The sequence below is a fragment of the Adiantum capillus-veneris genome, chromosome 3, assembly GCF_014529385.1.
Source record: "Adiantum capillus-veneris isolate H3 chromosome 3, ASM1452938v2, whole genome shotgun sequence".
NCBI lineage: Eukaryota > Viridiplantae > Streptophyta > Polypodiopsida > Polypodiales > Pteridaceae > Adiantum > Adiantum capillus-veneris.
Window position 1 is genome coordinate 119,313,836 of NC_140933.1, and position 21,156 is coordinate 119,334,991.

At 42.6% G+C, this 21,156-nt stretch overlaps 2 protein-coding genes across 2 annotated transcripts; one reads left to right on the forward strand and one right to left on the reverse strand.

The window, feature by feature from the left end:
- Nucleotides 1–9,651: 9,651 nt before the first annotated feature.
- LOC147461591 (putative pectate lyase 4) lies at nucleotides 9,652–13,766 on the reverse strand. Its single transcript, XM_086501441.1, has 6 exons — nucleotides 13,277–13,766; nucleotides 12,926–13,097; nucleotides 12,100–12,276; nucleotides 11,015–11,274; nucleotides 10,452–10,669; nucleotides 9,652–10,051 (listed from the first exon to the last, which is right to left on the reverse strand). Exons 1-6 carry the CDS (start codon nucleotides 13,736–13,738, stop codon nucleotides 9,652–9,654), a joined length of 1,689 nt encoding a protein of 562 aa, XP_086357567.1. The 5' UTR covers nucleotides 13,739–13,766.
- A 566-nt stretch (nucleotides 13,767–14,332) lies between these two features.
- Nucleotides 14,333–17,462, forward strand: LOC147461592 (uncharacterized). The gene is made up of 5 exons (XM_086505852.1): nucleotides 14,333–14,465; nucleotides 14,551–14,630; nucleotides 16,216–16,422; nucleotides 16,531–17,029; nucleotides 17,116–17,462. Exons 1-5 carry the CDS (start codon nucleotides 14,333–14,335, stop codon nucleotides 17,460–17,462), a joined length of 1,266 nt encoding a protein of 421 aa, XP_086361978.1.
- Nucleotides 17,463–21,156: the final 3,694 nt, after the last annotated feature.

The window sequence follows — 21,156 nt, forward strand, 5'->3', positions numbered from 1 at the left end:
AGGGATTATTTACTTAAAAATGCCCACTTTATGACCTTGAAAAAGAAAGCACGAGAAAACTACAAATGAGAGTTTTTGGATCTAGCTAATAAATTTACACTACAAACCAAGGTGCTCTCTCTCTCTCTCTCTCTCTCTCTCTCTCTAGTCTCTCCAGTAGGTCTGCTCAATGATTTTTTGGGAACTTTTTAAACGGTATCTGAGTCGAAGATGCGGTTTTGGAAAGAGGGATGGAAGGAAAAAAAGGATGCGACAGAGGCATGCGTCATTGGGAGATTTTATACAATTTTTAATTTTTTTTTTCTAGATGGAAGAGACCCCCCCCCCCCCCCCCCCCTTCTCTCTCTCTCTCTCTCTCTCTCTCTCTCTCTCTCTCTCTCTCTCTCTCTCTCTCTCTCTCTCTCTCTCTCTCTCTCGTCTGCAACAACTGAACCTTGTCGAGGCGATTGCGATAAGGAGTGGAGGAGCTGGACAGAAGGATGTGCATGGCGAGGATTCTTGTAAGAGCTTGGGCCTAGGTTTTTATGCATCCCATATAGGCATTCACATTGTCACACCCCTAGGCTTTGCCTTTATAGTGCATTATGTACGTTGTAAACATTTTTAGAGCTTTCTAGAGAGTTTATGGATTGAAGAGTACCTTTTATTAGCATACACAAGGGAAAATTATGATGATTAAAATTGACCCTCTCCAAGAGAAAATATTTTCTATGTTATTGATGCCGATTAACATTGTGTAGTATAACTAGGACACCCATAGATGCACACGGGTCTCACATGGAAGGGACAATATTGGCCCTTTTGGAGAGAAAATATTTTTTGTGAGCACTGATGCCGATCAACCTTGTGTATTGTAGATAGGGCACCCATACATGCACTTTCAAGAAAAGCCAACTTTGGATGAACCAAACCTCATTTTTACATGCCCATCAAAGTGTGTGATAGGATGGGAAACAACACTCCAAACACTGCACAGCAGAGGGCTGGTGATGGCAACCCCGCCCTTTCCTTGATCTCGATATGCTTCAAGGGATGGTGATGTGCGGCTTGGATGGTGGTCCAAGTCGTGCGCTTCGGATTTGCTGTTATGACCGTGCTCATCTGATTGGTGTATGCGGAGCTTCTGATTGGTTGAGCTTTGTGATGGAGCTTCTGCGGTGGTCTCTTTTACATGCAATGGTTTCTCAGGATGATCCTTTCGGGGCATGGTGTGTTTTAGTGGCAACAACACATCCATGGTGGCAACCTGGGAGAGGTCCTTGGTGATGGGGACGTCAGGCCCTGCCCTCTCGTCGACAATATGGTTCTGTTTGATCTTTATGCGGTTAGGGGTGGCCTCCCTTGTTTTCGTTGGTATGTTGCATGGTTATTTTCTAGGTTTTTGTACAGGTGGCTCCCGGCAAAGACAATCGTTGCTACTGTTGTGTAGGTCTTATGCTACTGCGATGCCATGGCTTGTTTTGAGCATGACTACTCTTGTAATTATTTTTGTTATGTTTAATATATATGCTACTCACAATTGTGAGTTCTGGAGACAAAAAAAGAAAAGGGATGGGCAACAACACTCATACTAATTAGTTCACCTTTATGGTTGGAAGTCTGCCCATTATCTTGCTTGGTGAAAGGGGATTACTTGAAGCATATGTTGTGTATGACCTCTTAAATTTTAAAATATTTAGTATTTAGATGACTCAACCTGGAGAACACAACACAAAAAAATGGTTTCCTTTTAGGGTTTTGGAAAAAAATTTGATACTCTTAATAAACTTATCATTTTCAGACAACTCCTTCTAAGTTTAGCTAGACGAAAAAGGACCCAACTTACAAAAATTATGTAATTTTTCAAATCCCTCACTGTTTGATCATAGAAGGCTTCCAAAGTCATTGTATTGATCCATTTTACTGAAAACAACATGCCAATTAGGAATTTCTCATTAGGTACAAAAACACTTATTGTTCATTGAGTGCAAAAAATGCCTTATATTTCATTTAGTTGACTTATTGTCAATGTTTTATTGATTTGAGATTTCATTAATGAGTCACCCAGCTTACCTCATCACTATATCACACGGGCATGGTCAAATGGGATCAATGGTGGAGGCGGTGTTAGAAAAAAACCGGGGTCCAGTGTATTTTAACTAGTTGAAATCCTAAAATCCCGGTTAGATTTTGAGCTTGCCTTGAAGAAAACCAAGAATTTTTCACAAGTTTTAGTGTAATTATCGACAAAAGCTTCAAATTTTGACCTGAAAACTGGGAGAATTTCAAGTTTGCCTTTATTTTCTTCGGTTAGGAAAATGTATTTTTCTAGCCCTGGGTGAAGGTGGAAAAGGCATGACTTAGATGACTTTTCGTCAACACTATGCATTAAAAAATAACCATAGGAAATGTCAAAAGCACCAAAGCGTAGAAAAATTTGGCACACCTACTAGGAGAGTTTTGAACATTTTATGAAGTAGTAAATTGTGGCCATGAAAAATCTTAGCTTCAATAGTGTGTCCTTTACAATCTCTTAGAAAACAGTCAATATATAGCCAAACGACGCACTATAAGCTATACGGGGTATCAGGTGTCCCAACTCTTGTTTAGAAGAACAGTTATATGGCATCAAGGTTAAAATTTCCTTTTGAGTGCATCAAGGTTCCTAGAAACGTTAGAAGAGTGGAAATTTTGTCATATAGTGGAGAAACTTCCATCTTTAAATAGAGACATTCCGTATTCCTTGGAAGCATTAGAATAGTGTGAGATCTAGCAAAGCTAACCATATAGTACGGTAAACCTTACTGAGACGATTGGTAAACATATTGTGAGATCTCAGAAAAAATGAAAAGTCTTTCAAAACATATGAAGTGTGTGAGTTTTTTGGGTGAATTTAAGAATGAAAAGACTGATGAAGTTGAAAAGTCAAAGACAGACAAATGAAGGTGAAAAGTCAAAAGACTAACACAAGAAGTGTTGGGGTATAAAACCCCATGTGGTCGCTCAGGTAAGTGGGCGGGCCGTCAGGTATGTACACATATTCTTTTGTAAAAACATAATAAGAACTCACTATGCTCTACACATTACAGTAGAGCGAGTTCACCATATCATTGTGCTCTTTTTCTCGCACTCTCTCTCGCGTTGCACTTCCGCTCGTACTCCTTGAACTGGTATCAGAGCTCAGATCGAGGCTCGGGGCAGCACTGCAGGAGGCTAGAGTCACCAGCTCAGATTGGAGTGAAATTCGACAGGCAAAGTCACGGCCCCAAATCTAGTGGGATTACCCATAGGGCTTGGTGTCCTCAGAATTTCATTCTGAGGTCATCTCGGTCACCGTTCGGCTTCGACAAAGTTCTGCGCAGGCCATTTTCGACTACGTGGTCTCAGCGGGTGCAGATCCGGCTCTGCAAATTTGGGGTTTTCGGCCTACGACTGCAGGTGCTGAGGATATCGACACTCCCAGAGTGTTGATTTGTGGCTGTCTACACATCGAAGGACGGCTCACAGTTCTTGGAGGCGTGTCACATACGACACGGACGCATCTACACACAGACTGTAGGCGACATCCACTAGTTCATCAGGTAGCTGCTTGTGTTTGCTGCTTGATATTCCAGATTTCATCCTGACATTGCAGGTACTTCCACATGGGATGTATTGTCAGAGATGATGTATGTCTGTTGAGGGTTTGCTGGCTATGAGTCACGCAGCAAACAACCGTCGCAGCGGTTACAGCATACAGTGGGAAATTTGTGGATGTATCACTTTGTGGGAAGTCTATGTACTGTCAGATTTACTGCAGCCTTTGTTGAGGGTCGAGTGAGGTTTTATTGAGCTGGAGGATTCTCGAATGTTGAGATCCTTTCGGTGATACAGGTCTTGGAGCGATCCCTCGAGCACCCTTAGATAGGCAACTAGGATGTATTGACTGTGAGTTAGACAGTTGGGATTTCATCTTTGCTTTACTGCCATTGAGGCATTGTCGCAGTCTATGCTTACAGGACAGTGACAGGGCAGTCAGAGACAATACAGGTGCAGGACAGGTTTACCCACAGCTTACAGTGTTACAGAGACAATGGTTTTTTGAGCTGTTTTTTTGGTCTGTTTTTAGTACACCAGAGCCATTTTACAAAGGAGACTCTGCCAAAATTTCTGTAGAATCTGAAGCTTTCTTGGTTCATTTGACAAGTTGATATTGGTTCAGAGGTCGGTTTACAAGGGAAACTCTGCCGAATTTTTCCCAGGAAAGTAAACTACTGTGAAGCGTAGCTATGGTTGGATCACAGGATACTGCTCTTTACAATATCAAGAAGCTGGATGGAACCAATTTCCCATTGTGGAAGAAGCAGATTTGGCACGTGTTGGTACAAAAGAAGCAGATAAAACCTATAAAGCTCAAGGGGATAAAACCAGAAGATATGGACGAAGATGAATGGAGCGAAATGGATGAATTGGCACTTTCTACCATTATGCTGACTTTGGCAGAAAGCGTTTACTTCAATGTAGCAGACGAGATGTCGGCTTATCAAGCATGGTTAAAGCTGAGTGATCTTTATGAGAAGCAGAGTGCAGCTTCACAGGTATACTGGCTTAAGAAGCTTGTTGACTTGAAGATGAAAGAAGGGACACCTATGTCCAATCATCTGAATGAATTCAACACAATCTATAGTCAGTTGTCAGCTCAAGGTGTCAAGTTTGATGAACCTGTTAGAGCTATGTTCCTGTTGATCACATTGCCGGAAAGTTGGGACACTTTTCGCACAACTTTGAGTAATTCTGCACCTCCAGATGGTTTGAACATAGCAGGTGTAGAAGGAAGTCTGCTTACTGAAGAAACCAATAGAAAGACAATGGACAAAGGCAACATAACAGCCTTAGTTGTGAGGGGAAGGACCAAAGAAAAGTACAAAGGTGGAAAGAAGAATGAGTCTCGTAGCAAGTCCCGCAGTGCTAAAGGCAAGAGTGACATAGAATGCTACCATTGTGGCAAGAAGGGTCACATGAAAAGAGACTGCAGAGAATGGAAAGCAGAAAAAGGCAAAGAGAAAGCTGAAGACCATGGTGAGAAGAACAAGTCCTCAGTGAAGATTCAAGAAATAAATGTGACAAACACTGTTGCAGAGGATGACAGTCTAGTGTCAGGAGACATCTACTTCTTGAAGAATACAATGGACTCAACTCTTCTTACAGCATTGATGGAAATGCACTGAGTGACTGGATTATAGACTCAGGGGCCATCACTTCATGTGTCTCCAAACAAGGAGTGGTTTACCTCTTATGTGACCACTAAAGATCATGTTCGGCTAGGCAATGGGCAGACATGTGAGATCTTAGGTGTTGGAGATGTTCAATTGAAGTTTCAGAATGGCTCTTCTTTCACGCTGAAGAATGTGAGACATGTTCCCGCAATTACAAAGAGCTTGATTAGCACAGGTTTACTTGATGATGCTGGCTACGTCACCACTTTTGGACAGAACATGTGGAAGATATCCAAGGGTTCTATGACAGTAGCACATGGAGTAAAGCTGGAGGACTTTACATGATTTATGTATCAAATGTCTCAAAATGTAATCAATGTACCGAGCAGCCGAACGTTTCTTTGTGGCATAGCCGGTTAGGACATATGTCCAGAAGGGAATGGAAATCTTGTCTCGTTCTGGTTATTTGCTGGCTTTTCATTTAATGATTTTGAATTCTGTGAACATTGTCTGTATGGTAAGCAAACACAGCAGCCACATAAGCATAGAAGCAGTAGAAGAGATACACAGTTGGCACTTGTTCATAGTGATTTGTGTGGACCTATGCCTAACCTATATCTAGGGGGAGATTCTTACTTTATGACATTTATAGATGATTACTCGAGGAAAGTATGGGTTTACTTTCTCAAGCACAAGGATGAAGCGTTTAGTGTTTTCAAAACTTTTGTGACACTTGTGGAGAATCAGAGTGGCAAGAAGCTTAAATGCTTACGCACTGACAATGGTGGAGAGTATGTTTCAAAGGCCTTTTAGGACTTTTGTGATTCAAAAGGTATAAAACGTGAACTTACTGCTCCTTACAATCCTCCTCAAAATGGTGTTGCTGAGAGAATGAATAGGACCATACAAGAGAAGGTCAGAAGTATGTTGTCTAATGCACAGCTGCCAAATGGGTTTTGGGCGGAAGCTGTATCAACAGCTGTTCATCTTGTAAATAGATCTCCTAGCAAGGTTTTGCAGAAGGATTCAGTGCCACAGATGGTATGGTCAGGCAAGGTGCCCTCATACAAGCATCTCAGAGTCTTTGGCTGTGAGGCATATACTCACATTGCAAAGGAATTTAGGAACAAACTTGAGCCAAAGAGTAGAAAGTGCATCTTTCTAGGCTATGGTAATTCTGGTGAGATGGGGTACAGACTTTGGGATCCCGAATCCAGAAAGGTTATCCGCAGCAATGATGTTCACTTTAATGAATCCAAATATCATTCTAAACCAGAGAGGGTTGAGGAGATTAGAAGAGTTGTCTTCCAAGAAGATGGACCTGCACGTGCAAGACAAAATGTCAGGGCTCAAGAGGAGCAAGGACAAAATAGATTGGAACCACAGGTTGTGGCTGAGTCTGAGCCACCTATTGTGCGTAGATCTGGACGTGTCACGCGACCTCCTGATAGGTTTGTTCCATCTATGAAACTATGTCATGTTGATATTGCAATGAGTTCATGTTACATGGAAGCGGTGCAAATGAGGACTCCGGGATTGGCATGGTGCTGGCAGAGAGGACAGCTCTGCATAATTAACCAGATGATGCAGGTGGCAAGCTAGAATAAATTTCCCGGCAAACTCAAATGGCAATACAGGTGTAAGAATGCGTCATAAAAAGTCATCCAAAGGACTAACAAGAAGCCACCAGGGCAAGGCTCTACAGTAAAATTTACAGGTATAAGATCACGCTCATGATAGTCAGCCAAAGTACAAAGCAAGGCTTGTTGCCAAGGGCTTTAAGCAAGAACAAGGCATTGACTTTGATGAAGTCTTCTCTCCGGTGGTCAAGATGACTACATTGAGATGCTTTCTTCCATTGGTTGCCATATTAGATTTGGTGTTGCACCAAATGGATGTCAAGACAGCGTTCTTGCATGGTGATTTAGATGTGGAAATTTACATGCAACAGCCAGAAGGGTTTGTTGAGAAAGGCAAGGAAGATTGGGTATGCCAGTTGTTAAAGAGTCTTTATGGCTTAAAACAATCACCGAGGACATGGTACCATAAATTCCACAAGTTTATGCTTTCTCAAGGCTACAAACGTAGTGAGTTCGATCACTGTCTATATACAAAGAAGGCTAAGGATGGTAGTTGGCTGATCCTTATTTTTTATGTGGATGACATGTTGATTGCTGGCAAGCACTTGGAAGAAATTTCAGCTTTGAAGTCAAAGATGGCAAAATCGTTTGACATGAAAGACATGGGTGAGGCAAGTCATATACTTGGTATGCGCATTGAGAGAGACAGATCAAAGAAGTTGATTTGGTTATCTCAAACAGAGTATATTGACAAGGTTTTGCAACGTTTCAATATGGAGAAGGGAAAGGCACTGAGTGTTCCATTGCCACCATATGTGAAACTTAGCAAACAAGATTGTTCTGTGTCTGAGGAAGAACAGGCTGAAATGGATAAGATTCCATATGCGTCTGCAGTGGGTAGTTTGATGTATGCAATGATTGTTACTCGCCCAGACATTGCATTTGCAGTGGGAGTAGTAAGTCGATACATGTCAAACCCAGGCAAGAAACATTGGGAGGCAATGAAAGGAATATTGAGATACCTGAAAGCTACAAAGAGTATGCGTATATGCTATGGGAGTCAGGAGCTAAGTGTAAAGGGTTTTACAGACTCAGATTATGCAGGTGACTTAGACAACCGAAGGTCTACGTCAGGGTATGTCTTTACATTGGTTGGTGGAGCATTATCATGGCGTTCTAGATTACAAGATTGTGTTACTCGGTCTACTACAGAGGCTGAATATGTTGCAGCATCAGAGGCATGCAAAGAATCAATTTGGCTTAATCGACTAGTAACAGATTTGGGAATCAAAGAAGAGATGCCTGTGTTATATTGTGATAGTCAAAGTGCTATACAATTGGCTCGCAATCTAGTTTATCACTCAAAGACAAAGCATGTGGATGTGAAGTACCATTTCATCAGGGAAATGCTCGAGGATAAGCAACTTCAGCTTGTCAAAGTTCACACCACAGAAAATCCTGCTGATCTACTTACAAAAGGACTTCCCTCAGAGAGCTTTGCGCATTTTCGCAAGCAGTTAGGTGTAGGGTAGTACATCACTTCTCTACATCTCTTGTATATTAGCTTGTATAGTAGCTTCTCTCACACTTAAAGTACCACATTGGACTTTAAGTGGGAGGTTGTTGGGGTATAAAGCCCAATGTGGTCGCCCAGGTAAGTGGGCGGGCCGCCAGGTATGTACACATATTCTTTTGTAAAAACCTAATAAGAACTCACTATGCTCTACACATTACAGTAGAGCGAGTTCACCATATCGTCGTGCTCTTCTTCTCGCACTCTCTCTCGCGTCGCACTTCTGCTTGTACTCCTTCAAGAAGTTCTCACAATAATCTCCACATTGTGACTTACCTCAACATCATGAGCTTCTCCGAGGGAGGCACCGCATACCTAGCTAGGTATGATTGGGGGCAAGGGACCGCCGGCCCGGTGGGGGGGCCAGCGGTCCCCTGCCCCCAATCGTACCTAGCTAGGTATGCGGTGCCTCTTGAGCAGAAGCTCATGATGTTATGCATTGTATGAAAAACACTGAAAAAGACTCCGTTTTCGCACATGAGGAAATCTCTAAATCTTCTTGTGTATAGTATGAGGGTGGTTGATTGCCAAAAGTAAGCAAAATGTAGGAAAATAGCACATGCCTTTTGGCTTTGTTTAGGTTAAAGGTGGAATTTGTAGTTTTTTTATAAAGCAAAGATTTTTTAAGCAGAGAATTATGGATACAAAACACTTCAAAACCTATTATGTTTTGAGAAACTTGAAAATGGAGCATAACTATCATTAGCAATATTCTTTTTTATTTTTTTGCAATCATGCAAAAAATATAATCTAACAACCCCTTTTTTTTTCCGCACTCATGTAATAGTCACATTAGCTAGTGTATATATTTATGCAAAGAGAAAGTGAGATCTTTTCCTTTAATAATAATGCTCCATGGCAACCCAAGAGAGTCTAGATGGACTCTTGACTTTCTCTCTCTATTTCATAAAGGCCACATTTGTTATGTTTACATTTTGAGTTTATAAATACCGAATCCCATGTGTTGAATTGCTTTGGAATTAATGTGAACTCTGAAGGGAAAAACCAGAAGTTATTATTGCAATCTATTGCAAATGGATCTTTGTGTTTGTGTGTGTGTGTAAGAGAGAGAGAGAGAGAGAGAGAGAGAGAGAGAGAGAGAGAGAGAGAGAGAGAGAGAGAGAGAGAGAGAGACTCTACTACTAGAGCAGGATGTACATACAAGACGAAATAAATACCCCCCCCCCACCCTCCACAACCCCCAACACACACACACACACACACACACACACACACACACACACACACACACACAGAGAGAGAGAGAGAGAGAGAGAGAGAGAGAGAGAGAGATTCTACGACAAAAGTTGAAGTATAGATAAGATTACTGGAAACCTACCAAGTCTCTGCATTTGGCCAGTATGCTATGCTCGACGATGGCTCCAGAGCAAGAACCTAGGAAATCTGGAAGGGCATGGAGATCACTGTGGAGTGGAGGGTATGAAGCACTAGAGGCATAAGGAGGGTCCATATTGGACAAGAAGGATTGGTTGAACTGGTGGAATGTGGCACCATTCAAGAACAAGTCATTGTGTGAAACAATATGTGCCGAGTCATCAAAATAGGGGTCAAGGTTTGCTCCTGGAAACCATGGGGTCACCTCTTGTCTCATCCCTGGTATGAAAACATTACTTTCCGATAAAATGTTAGCATAGACCCTTCCTCCAATTGCATAAAATCCCCAGTTTGTATACAAGTTGTTGGTCACATGGCAAAAGCCCCATCTGTTCCAATAAAGAAAGCACTATCTTGGCATCAAGCAACCAAAATTGGAAACCATGCAAACATAATCACTCACATGTATGAATTCTACCTACCACCTAAGATACTAAGCAACCTCTCTCTCTCTCTCTAAATAAAATAAATGTATCTATACAAAAAAATAATACCTTCATAAAACATACACAAATATCCATGCACATAAAATTTGCCCTTTAAGCATGCAACATATTAAGGACATCAAATAAAAGAAAAAGAGAGAGAATTTTCCTCACGAATACTACTAGAGAACTACTCATGAGAAAAATAAAAATAAATGCCAATGAACATGGCCACTACATGCGAAAAAATCAATGCCAATGAACAAGGCCACTAGATGTAGGAAAACATGTATAATAAACTCACCTGCAATGGGGCATGCGTTGTTTGGAGTCCTTGAACCAGTTGCGATAGATAGTGACGCGCATATTTTTATCACCGATGTCTGAATCAGAAGCCCCCAAAAGCATGTTAAAGTTTGGGTTCCATAGCTTGCAATTTGATATTGTAACATCAGTAGATTGTTTCAGCACAGATATGAGACCCCGAACCGCATCGAAGGATGTCATGTGGTCCACCCATACCTTATGATTGCATGTTAGACACACTTCAAGAGATCAGCTCAAGGAAATCAAATAGTTATTGATTATAAAAATAATCCTTTTGAAAAATAGTTGCATGGATATGCAAAGTGGATTGACTCATCCCATATCCCTAATAGCTTCTTCGAGGATTTTTCCCTTGATTCTTCTTCTTCTTCTTCTCTCTCTCTCTCTCTCTCTCTCTCTCTCTCTCTCTCTCTCTCGTGCGCGCGCGCTCGGTGCACACACACACACACACACACACACACACACACACACAAAAAGGTTAAAGGGATAAATTTGCTAGAAAATTATTGCACACAAGAAATTGTAGTCTTTGATGGTCACCTTTGTTGAGCCACCAAAGATGTGCACGGTATCAGTGTCAGGCACAGAATTGATCTGAAAGTTGTGTAAAATGACATTAGTTGCTCCTCTCACAGAAATCAATTGACCACCAATTGCAATGTTTGCACCACGTCCATCGATCGTTGTGGAACTCCGTATCCAAAGCATGGTCCGAAGTTGAATGATCATGCTATGGTCAAAAGTGATCCATACTCCCCCAATTGTGCCCCTTGCAAGCCCCACCCCATAGCGTAACGAGCCTGGAAAACCAACAACATTTTCAACCCAAAAGTGAAAGATTTCTTTGATCAACAATATACAAAAGAAAACCCAATCCCATGCCAACGATGCTGTTGGTATGATGATGCATCATTTTGTTTGCCCTCAAACCAAAACACCTGGATGCAATAAGCTCCCAGGTGTTTTGGTTTGGGGGCGCGTTCGGGGGGTGGCGAGAAGGGGGGGGGGGGGGGGGGGGGGGGGACCTTTCAAAAAGACGTATAATAGGTACATCCAAGAGGTATTTATAGAACCCTTCTACACACACACACACACACACGCACACACGCTTCACCGTGAACTAAAGATCCCTCTTCTTTCATAAACTTATAACTTTATCTTTTCTCTTTTTCATTTTTTAGCCCCTCTTTCAAATATAGAAAACCCCTCTATACACTACATTTACATATTTTGAGGTGGACCCCCAGATGTACATAAATGAAAAAAATATTTGTGAGATTAGTTTCAAGCAAGGAGTCACCAACAAATAAATATTTTGTTGCATATCCTTTAAAGAAAATCATAAACCATAATTAAATCATTAATTACTTTTTGAGTCCATATCACACCACAAGCCAAAGAATTATCAATTTTTACTCAATTTCACTTCTGATAGTTGATGCAAATATCAAACAAATATTAAACATTAATGAAGTGAAGCAATAGAGTGGCTCCATGCATTTGGTAGACAAAGTTTTAGTTTCACTAATTATGTTCATATTTACTCTCTCTCTCTCTCTCTCTCTCTCTCTCTCACACACACACACACACACACACACAAATTTGAAGAGAGGGAATGAAAAGACCTGGCTGAGGGTTGAGGGGGTCATCTCCATCATTGGTAACAACATAATCAAGTCCAACGGCCCCACCAGTGACACCGTAAGCAAATCCCATAGCACACATTGGTAATCTCTTGCCTCGCCCACATTTTGAAAATTGGCAGGATGTGCCATCACGCCAGCATCCTTCTATTGCTCTACCTGCACTTTCATAATTAGAGATTCAATTGAATGAATTTGCATTACTTTTTTTACTAGGAGGGTTCACTATACATGTAAAAGTTCCAATCAGAACAAATAGTTGATACTCTCACAAGAAGATTTAGAACTATTCTCATGTAGGAAAACGGAGTCTTTTTCAATGTTTTTCATACAATGCATAACATCATGAGCTTCTCCTCGAGAGGCACCGCATACCTAGTTAGGTACGATTGGGGGCAGGGGACCGCCGGCTCTCGAGAGGCACCCCATACCTAGCTAGGTATGACTGGGGGCAGGGGACCACCGGCCTTCCCACCGGGGCCGGCGGTCCCCTGCCCCCAATCGTACCTAACTAGGTATGCGGTGCCTCCCTCACAGAAACTCATGATGTTGAGGTAAGTCACAATGTGGGAATTATTGTGAGAATTTGTCCAAAACTTCTTGTGTCTACCCATCAATACCTTTTGTTTTCTATTAGATAGAAGGCAATGTTGATTGGATAATGAGCTTGTTAGAAGCCACAAAAAATTGAAATGTGTTGAATCCCCGTGAGCATCAAAACGTCTTGGATTCGGATTCTCGCAAGCACGATAGATTAAAAAGAAAAAAAATTCAATATAGAGAGAAGAAAATTAATTCAAATACGTACTTTTTTTTGGGGCGTTGTCACCGCTTGGAAACTCTAGACTCTGCAAGAAAATTATATCCAACTCTGCATTCATGGGTGGTTCAATAATTGGAAGCTTTTCCAATCTGTTGAGGGAGAGGCTTGCTAATTGAAGTAACAGGATGGCTTGCTTAAGAATGGCCGTAGCCTGTTGCTGCAAATACAAAAGTCAAGAAGATTTCAAGCCTTCTTCTTCTTCTTCTCTCTCTCTCTCTCTCTCTCTCTCTCTCTCTCTCTCTCTCACACACACACACACACACACACACACACACACACACACACACACACACACACACACACACACAGAGGTGGAAAATGGATCATCTATTATACTTTCTCCGCAGAGGTAATGGCGGTGGCGGCCAGGGCGGATTGGCAAGCAGAGAGGCCAGTTGAGGCCTCACTGACTTCATGGGAGGCCGCGGACAGACGATCCTCCAGCAGGAGTCCACCCACAGAGTTGAGAGCCACAGAGACGGCGTCGAAGCGATCAGCGGCGCAAGCAGGTGCTGCGGAAGAGTACGTACTACTGCCATTAACCAAGGCGAGCATGGCACCGTCCTGCAGCAGCAGCTTGGTGTTCTCGATCTTCATCATCACGTCCTCAGGGAGTGCTTGTCGCTGATCGTCGGTCGGTATATCATCTGCATTATTGTTGGAATATGGCGTGGGTGCCGCCGCGAAAGCTGCTCTCGCCAGCCTCATCAGCTGCACGTTAGTAGTACTGCATAGAATAACGATCGTCAAGACGTGTAGTAGCATGAGTGCTACCCCGTCCCTTCGCCCTCGCGTCATCTCCAGTGCAGGATTAACGCCCGATTAACGCCGGCCTTATTGACACACTAGATCAGAAGAGATCCTTTATGTTCCTTATTATATACTCCCGATCGAGTCTATATTGCGTGCGCATTCAAATATCCACCAAATACTAGTGTAGCAATTGGTGCAACTCCCTGTTTAGAGATACTCAAATTTAGCACGGGTTTAGAGATGCCCAAATTGAGTAAGAGCTGAGTCGCACCCGGGAGGAGGAGGGGTATTTGGTGCAACTCCCTGTTTAGAGATACTCAAATTTAGCACGGGTTTAGAGATGCCCAAATTGAGTAAGAGCCGAGTCGCACCCGGGAGGAGGAGGGGTAGTGGGGTCTGCTTATTCCTACTAATACTTGGTTGCACTGTATCACCAAAATTATGGCCGGGTTTTTAGAATTCCCACTACAGGGTCTTGAAAAGCAAGGGGTTAAGCGAATACTTCGGGGTTTGCACCTGCGCAGCCAATACAACGTGTTGTTTTACCTACGATTGCCAGTGCTCCCAACACCTGTCGCCTCCTCTACCCGCGATGGGTGCACCATCTCAGGCTAGAAATCCCCTGCCATGAAATTCGCCATGACTCCTGCAGTAGTTTCAACGCCAAACTTTCCCTCTTCACAAGCTTCCTCAATGCAGCTCGAGTGCATCTGGGTCGTATCCATAAAAGGCTGGCCCTGCTTCTCTTTAATCCAGCATGCTCGTCACTGCGGTGAGAATCTCTCCAAAACTTCTTCTCCACTACATTGGTGCTCCTTTAAGCTAGTGACATGCTTGACATCTGTGTGTTTCTGTAGTAGAAGGTACCCTTGACGGATGGCGTCCTTCCACCCATGACTGTGAATGCAACATCTTCATTGATAGCTTTTTCAAAACGGTAATTGGCACTGCGAAAAAGATAATCTATGCAAGCGTAGTGCTTTTTGCACAATAGAATGCCAGTCTTCTTTCCAGTGTAATTGGAGGGACGTTTTCTTTTTTTTAAGGATCTGTGATGCATGGAAAGATAGTTTTTACTATTGCAACACAAGAAGATTTAGAAATTCTCTTCTCACCAGAGAGAGAGAGAGAGAGAGAGAGAGAGAGAGAGAGAGAAGAGAGAGAGAGAGAGAGAGAGAGGACTATGGTGCTGGTACTGCTCAAATAGGGAGCACTGTAATCTGGGAAGCTTCTCTTGAGCAACGACTGTCTTCATTGCGGTAGTAATCAGCTAAACTGTCTGGTAATTTTTGAGAGACATCATCTGGGAAGCAGGCTGAACAGAGGTGAGTGCCAAGTGCTACTGCTACTGTTTTTCTCAATGTAATTTGTAAATACTTCATTCCCTTCTTTGCATGCCTTTGATGGCGTAGTCGTAATCCCCTTCTTTGCATGGCGGTGATTGATTGGTTGTTTTGAAAATGCTTAATGAAGAATTGGCTGTGTGAATCTGGGCCCACCAACTTGCCAAACTGGTTAAATTATTCATTTGTTGCTGAAATGAAAGCTCATGATGCGAGGGTTGCTTCACAATCATGCATGTTTGGAGAGGGAATTGGGTTTGTGGACTCTAGTTATACACATGGTGTACAGGATTATATCGGTTTTTTCCAGCTGGGACTGTAGCAAGTGATGACAATTGTTATGTAGTTGATTTATTGGGTCACCCAATATTTGTGTACAGGGGATGGACTCTTCATGTCTTGTGATGTAAGAAGTGTGATTGCAGGAAGGAAAAAATAATGACTGTAATGTAATGACTGAACTTCATCGTCTACTTTTTGTCTGGAAGTGCGAGTAACCAGTAGTGTTGTAAGCAACCATCCCAGCCCAAATGATTTTATGGAAACCATAAATATTTAGAATTCATGAGTGTACTTCACTGGATTAAAGTTGGTTAGAAAAGAGTTATACTGATTGATTGAAAATGGCAGATTTGCCTCAATCATAACTTATTAGTAATTATTCGTAGATACTTACAGATCAAAGATATTTATTCATTAGCAAACTGGCCACAATGACTAGATCATAATTGTTAGTAATGAGCCATGCAGAGACTTGATCTCTTTACACTATATTTATAGATTGATGCACTATGTCAGCAGTTGCTGCATTTGTCATTGCTGTTGGCTTTGTTTGTCTCCTTGCAGCCTGCTGATTTACTTGTCTGCTTGTTCAGTCGTCCTAACCATAATAAATGCATTAACTTTCCAATGTGAAATGGCTGCAAAGCATTGTTTTGTGCTCCCTATTCATCCAAGTGACGAGATCATGTTATCCGCTTGCTTCTCTTTTAGGTACAACATGTCATTTCAGAACCCTTTTTCATTTCGACCCAGCTTTGGGACACCACCTTCGCGTAGGCCGAACGGTGGTGCATTCCAGGATTCGGACAACCAGCTCATGGTGCAAGAGCTAATATGTCCAACCCAATTATGCAATGTATTTTGCCTGTAGATCTTAATCTAATGTCCCAACCATAGGAAGAGGGTTTGTTGAGAGGTTTGTCTCCTCCGAGTCAAGTGAGTGCATTTTCTCATCCGTGGGGACGAGCGTCGACTACGTCATTGAATGGAAGCCCGTCGGTGACATCCCACACCTCTCTATTGCCCTCCCATTTTAGGGAGAATATTAGTCTTTCACATTCCTTTGCGGACCTTCATCAACACTTGCAGGCCATAGGAACTCACGCCCAGAGCATTGGGGATACGCTTGTCGATAATTTCGTGCCCTCCACATAATTTCCCGATGAAGTGTATGTGCCTACTGAAGGGTCCTTGCCTGCTATCTCGGTGGAGCCTACATCCAATGCTCCTTCCAAGAAAGGTCACAAGGGTGGACGAAAGACAGAAGACAAAGCAACATCCAAGCCTAAAAAGGCTCCTAGCGGTAGATTTCATTGGGATCTACGTGCCCAGGTGGTTCTCTTGGAGTGCAAAAAGCAATATGATGACAAACGCTTCTCAGCAGACTTGTATCAGAAGATTAAAACCACTGAGGAGCAATGGATTGATATTGTGGCATTGTGCTCATCACGAGGTCTGGTGGTCGATTGGCAGCAAGCCTATGAAAAGTACAAGCGTCTAAATTATGCATCTTATCGAGAAATTAGTGACTGGGAGAGGAACACCCCTTCTGGGAAAGACTCCTATTGGACAATGACCCCTGCAGAACGAGTTGCCGAAGGAAAATTTTCCCATTGCAACTTTCCTGCAGAGTTGTATGAACTGATGGATCAGCATTTTGGTATGGATAAAGCAGTCAACCCTTCTGCTACTATTGTGGACACTAGCAATGGTAATTGTGTTATGCTGTAAGATTAACATTGTTCGAACACTTACTCCAGCTCTGAACACTCATGCAATGCGACCGCATTGAAACAGGAACGCCATGCCGTAGCTCCACCAGCAACCCTAATGTGGTCAATCCAACAACGGACGCTGCATCATTTGACAAGACGCTAACAAATGGTGGTGTGGAGAAAAAGACCAGGAAAAGGACACACACCTTAGATGTTGGCCTCGCGGAGGCTACGAAGGACCTCATGCGGGGTTGGGAGATTGCGGAGGAAGGGAAGAAGCAAAGACATGAGGTCACGATGGATGCACAACATTCACAACATGAGGAGCTCGTCGCTATCGAACGACAAAAAGTGGAGATCATCCTACTCTTCACAAATGCAGTACAGGGCATGGCATCCGCCCTCGGGAGGATGGCAGACAAACTTTAACAGTTATGCATTCAATCAGTTGTGCTTTGGTAATTGAGAATAGCTGTTAGGTGCTCGTAGATTAGAGAACCGTTATTGACAAAATTTATTCCCATGTCTTGGTTTAGGGTTCTTTCAATAGAACGTGAGGTGCTAGTAGATTAGAGAACGGTTGTTGTAAACATTGCTCGAACTTGACCCAAAAAAAACTCAGTTATTCATTCCTTGCATGTCCAAATACTCAAGCAGGTCATCTCTAATACTGATAGCCTCAAGACTGTTCTCACCTTCTACAACCCCATCATGAGCATGTGGATTATCGACCAAAGGGTCATTCAAATCTATCTCGTGCTCGTGAAGGTATATGGGGTCATCAGTGAGAGACACTAACATATTGTGAAGAATACAACAAGCCAAAATCACATTTGGTAGCTTTTGTATGTCAGGGAATCTAATGGTTCCCTTCAAAATCTGCCATGTACACTTCAGGCGTGAAAAGGCACGCTCAATGACTATACGTGTTGAAGATTGCATGAAATTTTAGTTGCGATGAAGTTGGCTGACCATCTCTGGGCGTTGGAAGGGTATCATGAGCCACGACAACAACACATATCCTCCATCACCAACAATATATTCCGGGAACGACATTTCCTGAAAATTGAACGATGCGCCCTTCAAGCGGTCTCCTCCTTGGCAAAGCCTATACATCCCTGAGTTGTGCAAAACCCTCTTGTCATTGCAAGACCCTGGCCATCTTACATTGACATCCAGGAAGCGCATGTTGGAGTCCACTATTCCCTGCAGAATCATGCTATAGTTTCCGTAGTAGCGATCGCGCGAAGGTTCACTTTTCTCATTCCCAGGCAAATCCATATTGATGTGAGTGCAATCTATGGCTCCACAACAATTGCGCATTCCCCTCTGAGCTCGAAAGCCATCCTTTACGTCTCACATCTCAGACTCTGTAATTGGCCATTTGATAAGATGGCCACCCCTGTGGACTACGGAGTGCACAAACTCATGGACGAAGGTGGTGACAGTCGACCTTCCACAACCGAAAGCATTTTCCATGTGGTAGTGCGTGTTTCCAGAGGCAAGTACCATCACAAAAATTGCCACCTTCTTCTCCACAGTGAATACCCTGCCTGGCAAGTTACGAAATCTGGCGGGTATATCTACCTTCTGCACATCTTCGCGAATGAGGTCAGTCAAGCTTGTGAAGAGGTCGACGGGAAACTTGAAAATCTCTCTCCACCGCTCTTCATCTACACGAGTGTAGAACACAAAATGGTTCCACCAGTCGATTGACGAGCGTGGCTTTATATACCATCGACCAAGTGTGTCGTTGAATGATCCTTGATACCTAGGGGTGTGTTGCGCGGAGCCTGTTGCCCAAAGGAGAGGCAGATATGGGGAAATGTATTCCTCAAACTCCATCTTCCTCCTCAATTGACTGTGTACTAGATGTTAGTCCGTGCAAAGAATCCCACTCCAGAAGCAAGACACACATTAGAGAATTTAGTGATGGAATTGTTGCTTTCAATTGATGTCTAAGATCCATGCCTCCTAGACCTGCAAAAACGACACTTCTGGATCAGCAAAGTGGTGGTACCTGTAAATACCAGACCAGCAAATTACAGTAGCATTTAACAGCAAGTGAAATTTATCGACGTGGGTTCAGGGTATGACACCAACAAATGATACAAAATGGTAAAATTTTAGGAACAACAAATTATAAAAACTGAAAGTATAGGCTCGTCCTCTAATACTAGTTATCGAGAGATAAATAAAATTCAGGAGCAGCTAATTATTCATAATAAAAATACAGATTCAGTCCACGTCTTTTCAGTAGTTCAATTGAGTAAAAGTAGTTTAAGCTGCTGACATTTGGTTTTTTTTTAAGGATTCGATGAAATCATTTCAAAGACTCCAGTAATCCCATTCATGGTTGGATCACAGTGTACTGTTCCATTTAGTAGGGCCATTTTTTTGTTTCCAAAGCTCGATATGTGTAGAGCCATTCAAAAGCGGGTTTACGTAGCATTTGGAACAAACTTCTAAAGAAAACTTTGCTATTTGTAAAAAATGACCTGGTTGTCTTTCGTTTGTTCAACATCATGTTTCTCCATATGCAATTTGTTGCTATGCATGGACCTTATTTTGTTTGTTCACTAGCATGTCGTTTAATTTTCCATCTGATGCTTTTCATGGTTTTGTTTGCAGCGGGGGGGGGGGGGGGGGTTTAGGCGGGCTACTAGTTTCACTGCAAAGTGGACCAGATACCCGACTGACCTTTCCCCAAAGAGAGCATGGCGTATCCACTCTGGTGCAAACCGAGCCGGTAAGGGGTTCAAGTCCCCTACTCTCTCATGCAGGGGTTTTGAAAGTCTAGATTTTCTGATTCCAAGAAGTTTTCTTCCTTATTACTAAGCACAAATACAAGCATTTGGTTAAGGTTCAAGAAATGCTCAAGTCGTATCCTTTGTGTGTGTTGATGTGTGTTGTGTATGTGAGCGTGCTTGAGCACATAAAGGCATTGCAAGGGGGCAAGCGAACGTAATGAGAAGTAAATATTTACTGATGCATGCAGTTGACTGTTGTTGTTATTTTATTTGTGTTTAGATTAACAGAGAAGCAGGGCGAGAAAATTTTACAACACCTTTCACTTGGTGTCGTTTCCTATCGTGTGGTCGGCAGTGCTGATTGTAATGGCAGGGCGTCTGAGAAAATGTTCTGTACCCCAATGCTCACGACTGCTTTTTCGAAGAAAAGTGTTGGGACCGGCGAAGCAACATTCATTCTGCACAGAAAGAGTGGGGAGATCAACATATGTGTTTTTTGGTAGGTTGATATCAGAGCACTCAAGAACTTACACATACCAGGAGTCGTTGAGTCAGCAATACAGAAACATTGTTGTGATTCATGTGAGAAACTTGCAAGTGGAAATCTACCAGCCATGAAGGTGGGGTGATATTTGATTAAGGTTGAGGCTTTGTGAACGGAAATCTTTCTGCAAGGTTTATGGCAGGATGAGAGATTGGTAGAACGCAAAGGCAAGAGAGTGTTACAGTCTCAACAAAAGAGTGGTATAGTGGAAGGAGTGGAGGATCTGCAGGTGCTGAGTTGATATGGCCGTAGTGTGGGCAATGCTTGCTTTGTATTTTTTTTTCTCAAAAGAATTTTGTGGCGCCTCAAACCCAGCTAGCCGGTAGGTCAAAGTTGTTAAGCTTTAAATCTCAGATTTGGTGTTGGGTGCGACCAAGGACTAGTAGGGGTAGAGTTAAAACTCCCCTATATATTTGGGAGTCCCACTAGCCCATGGTGGGACCCAGCTCTAAGGAACTACTCGCAGTTTGCTAAATTGTTTGGACCTTAGAGAGACTCAATCAAAAGCTCTACGCACCATCACGATCATCTGTCAAACCGCGATAGACACTGTAAAACTTTCAAAATGTTTATCGTGATCTTTTACAGCGTTTTGTAGAGAGAGAGAGAGAGCAAAATGGAGTGGCCAAAGAGAAGACATGAGAATGAGAAGGATTTTTTTGTAAATTAAATATTATCATGTATATTATCACTCATATTATCGTGTATATTACCTCGCAAATTTGTTATTATCTGTTGTTGTAGGGGTGTGATTAGTTCATAGATGCTCGCTCGCTCGCTTGGTGCGTGATTACGAAAAGAGAAAAAAGAGTGAGAAAAAGAGAGGAAG

Bases quoted from the DNA above. Each gene is read 5' to 3' on its own strand.
- LOC147461592 (XM_086505852.1), top strand. From the start codon at position 14,333: ATGACTCCTGCAGTAGTTTCAACGCCAAACTTTCCCTCTTCACAAGCT. The intron at 14,466-14,550 runs GTGAGAATCTCT...GTGTTTCTGTAG, and splicing joins CCAGCATGCTCGTCACTGCG to TAGAAGGTACCCTTGACGGA. The intron at 17,030-17,115 runs GTAATTGTGTTA...GCATTGAAACAG, and splicing joins TATTGTGGACACTAGCAATG to GAACGCCATGCCGTAGCTCC.
- LOC147461591 (XM_086501441.1), bottom strand. From the start codon at position 13,738: ATGACGCGAGGGCGAAGGGACGGGGTAGCACTCATGCTACTACACGTC. The intron at 11,275-12,099 runs GTCTTTTCATTC...TTGGTTTTCCAG, and splicing joins CCCCCTCAACCCTCAGCCAG to GCTCGTTACGCTATGGGGTG. The intron at 10,670-11,014 runs GTGACCATCAAA...TGCAATCATAAG, and splicing joins TCTTTGGTGGCTCAACAAAG to GTATGGGTGGACCACATGAC.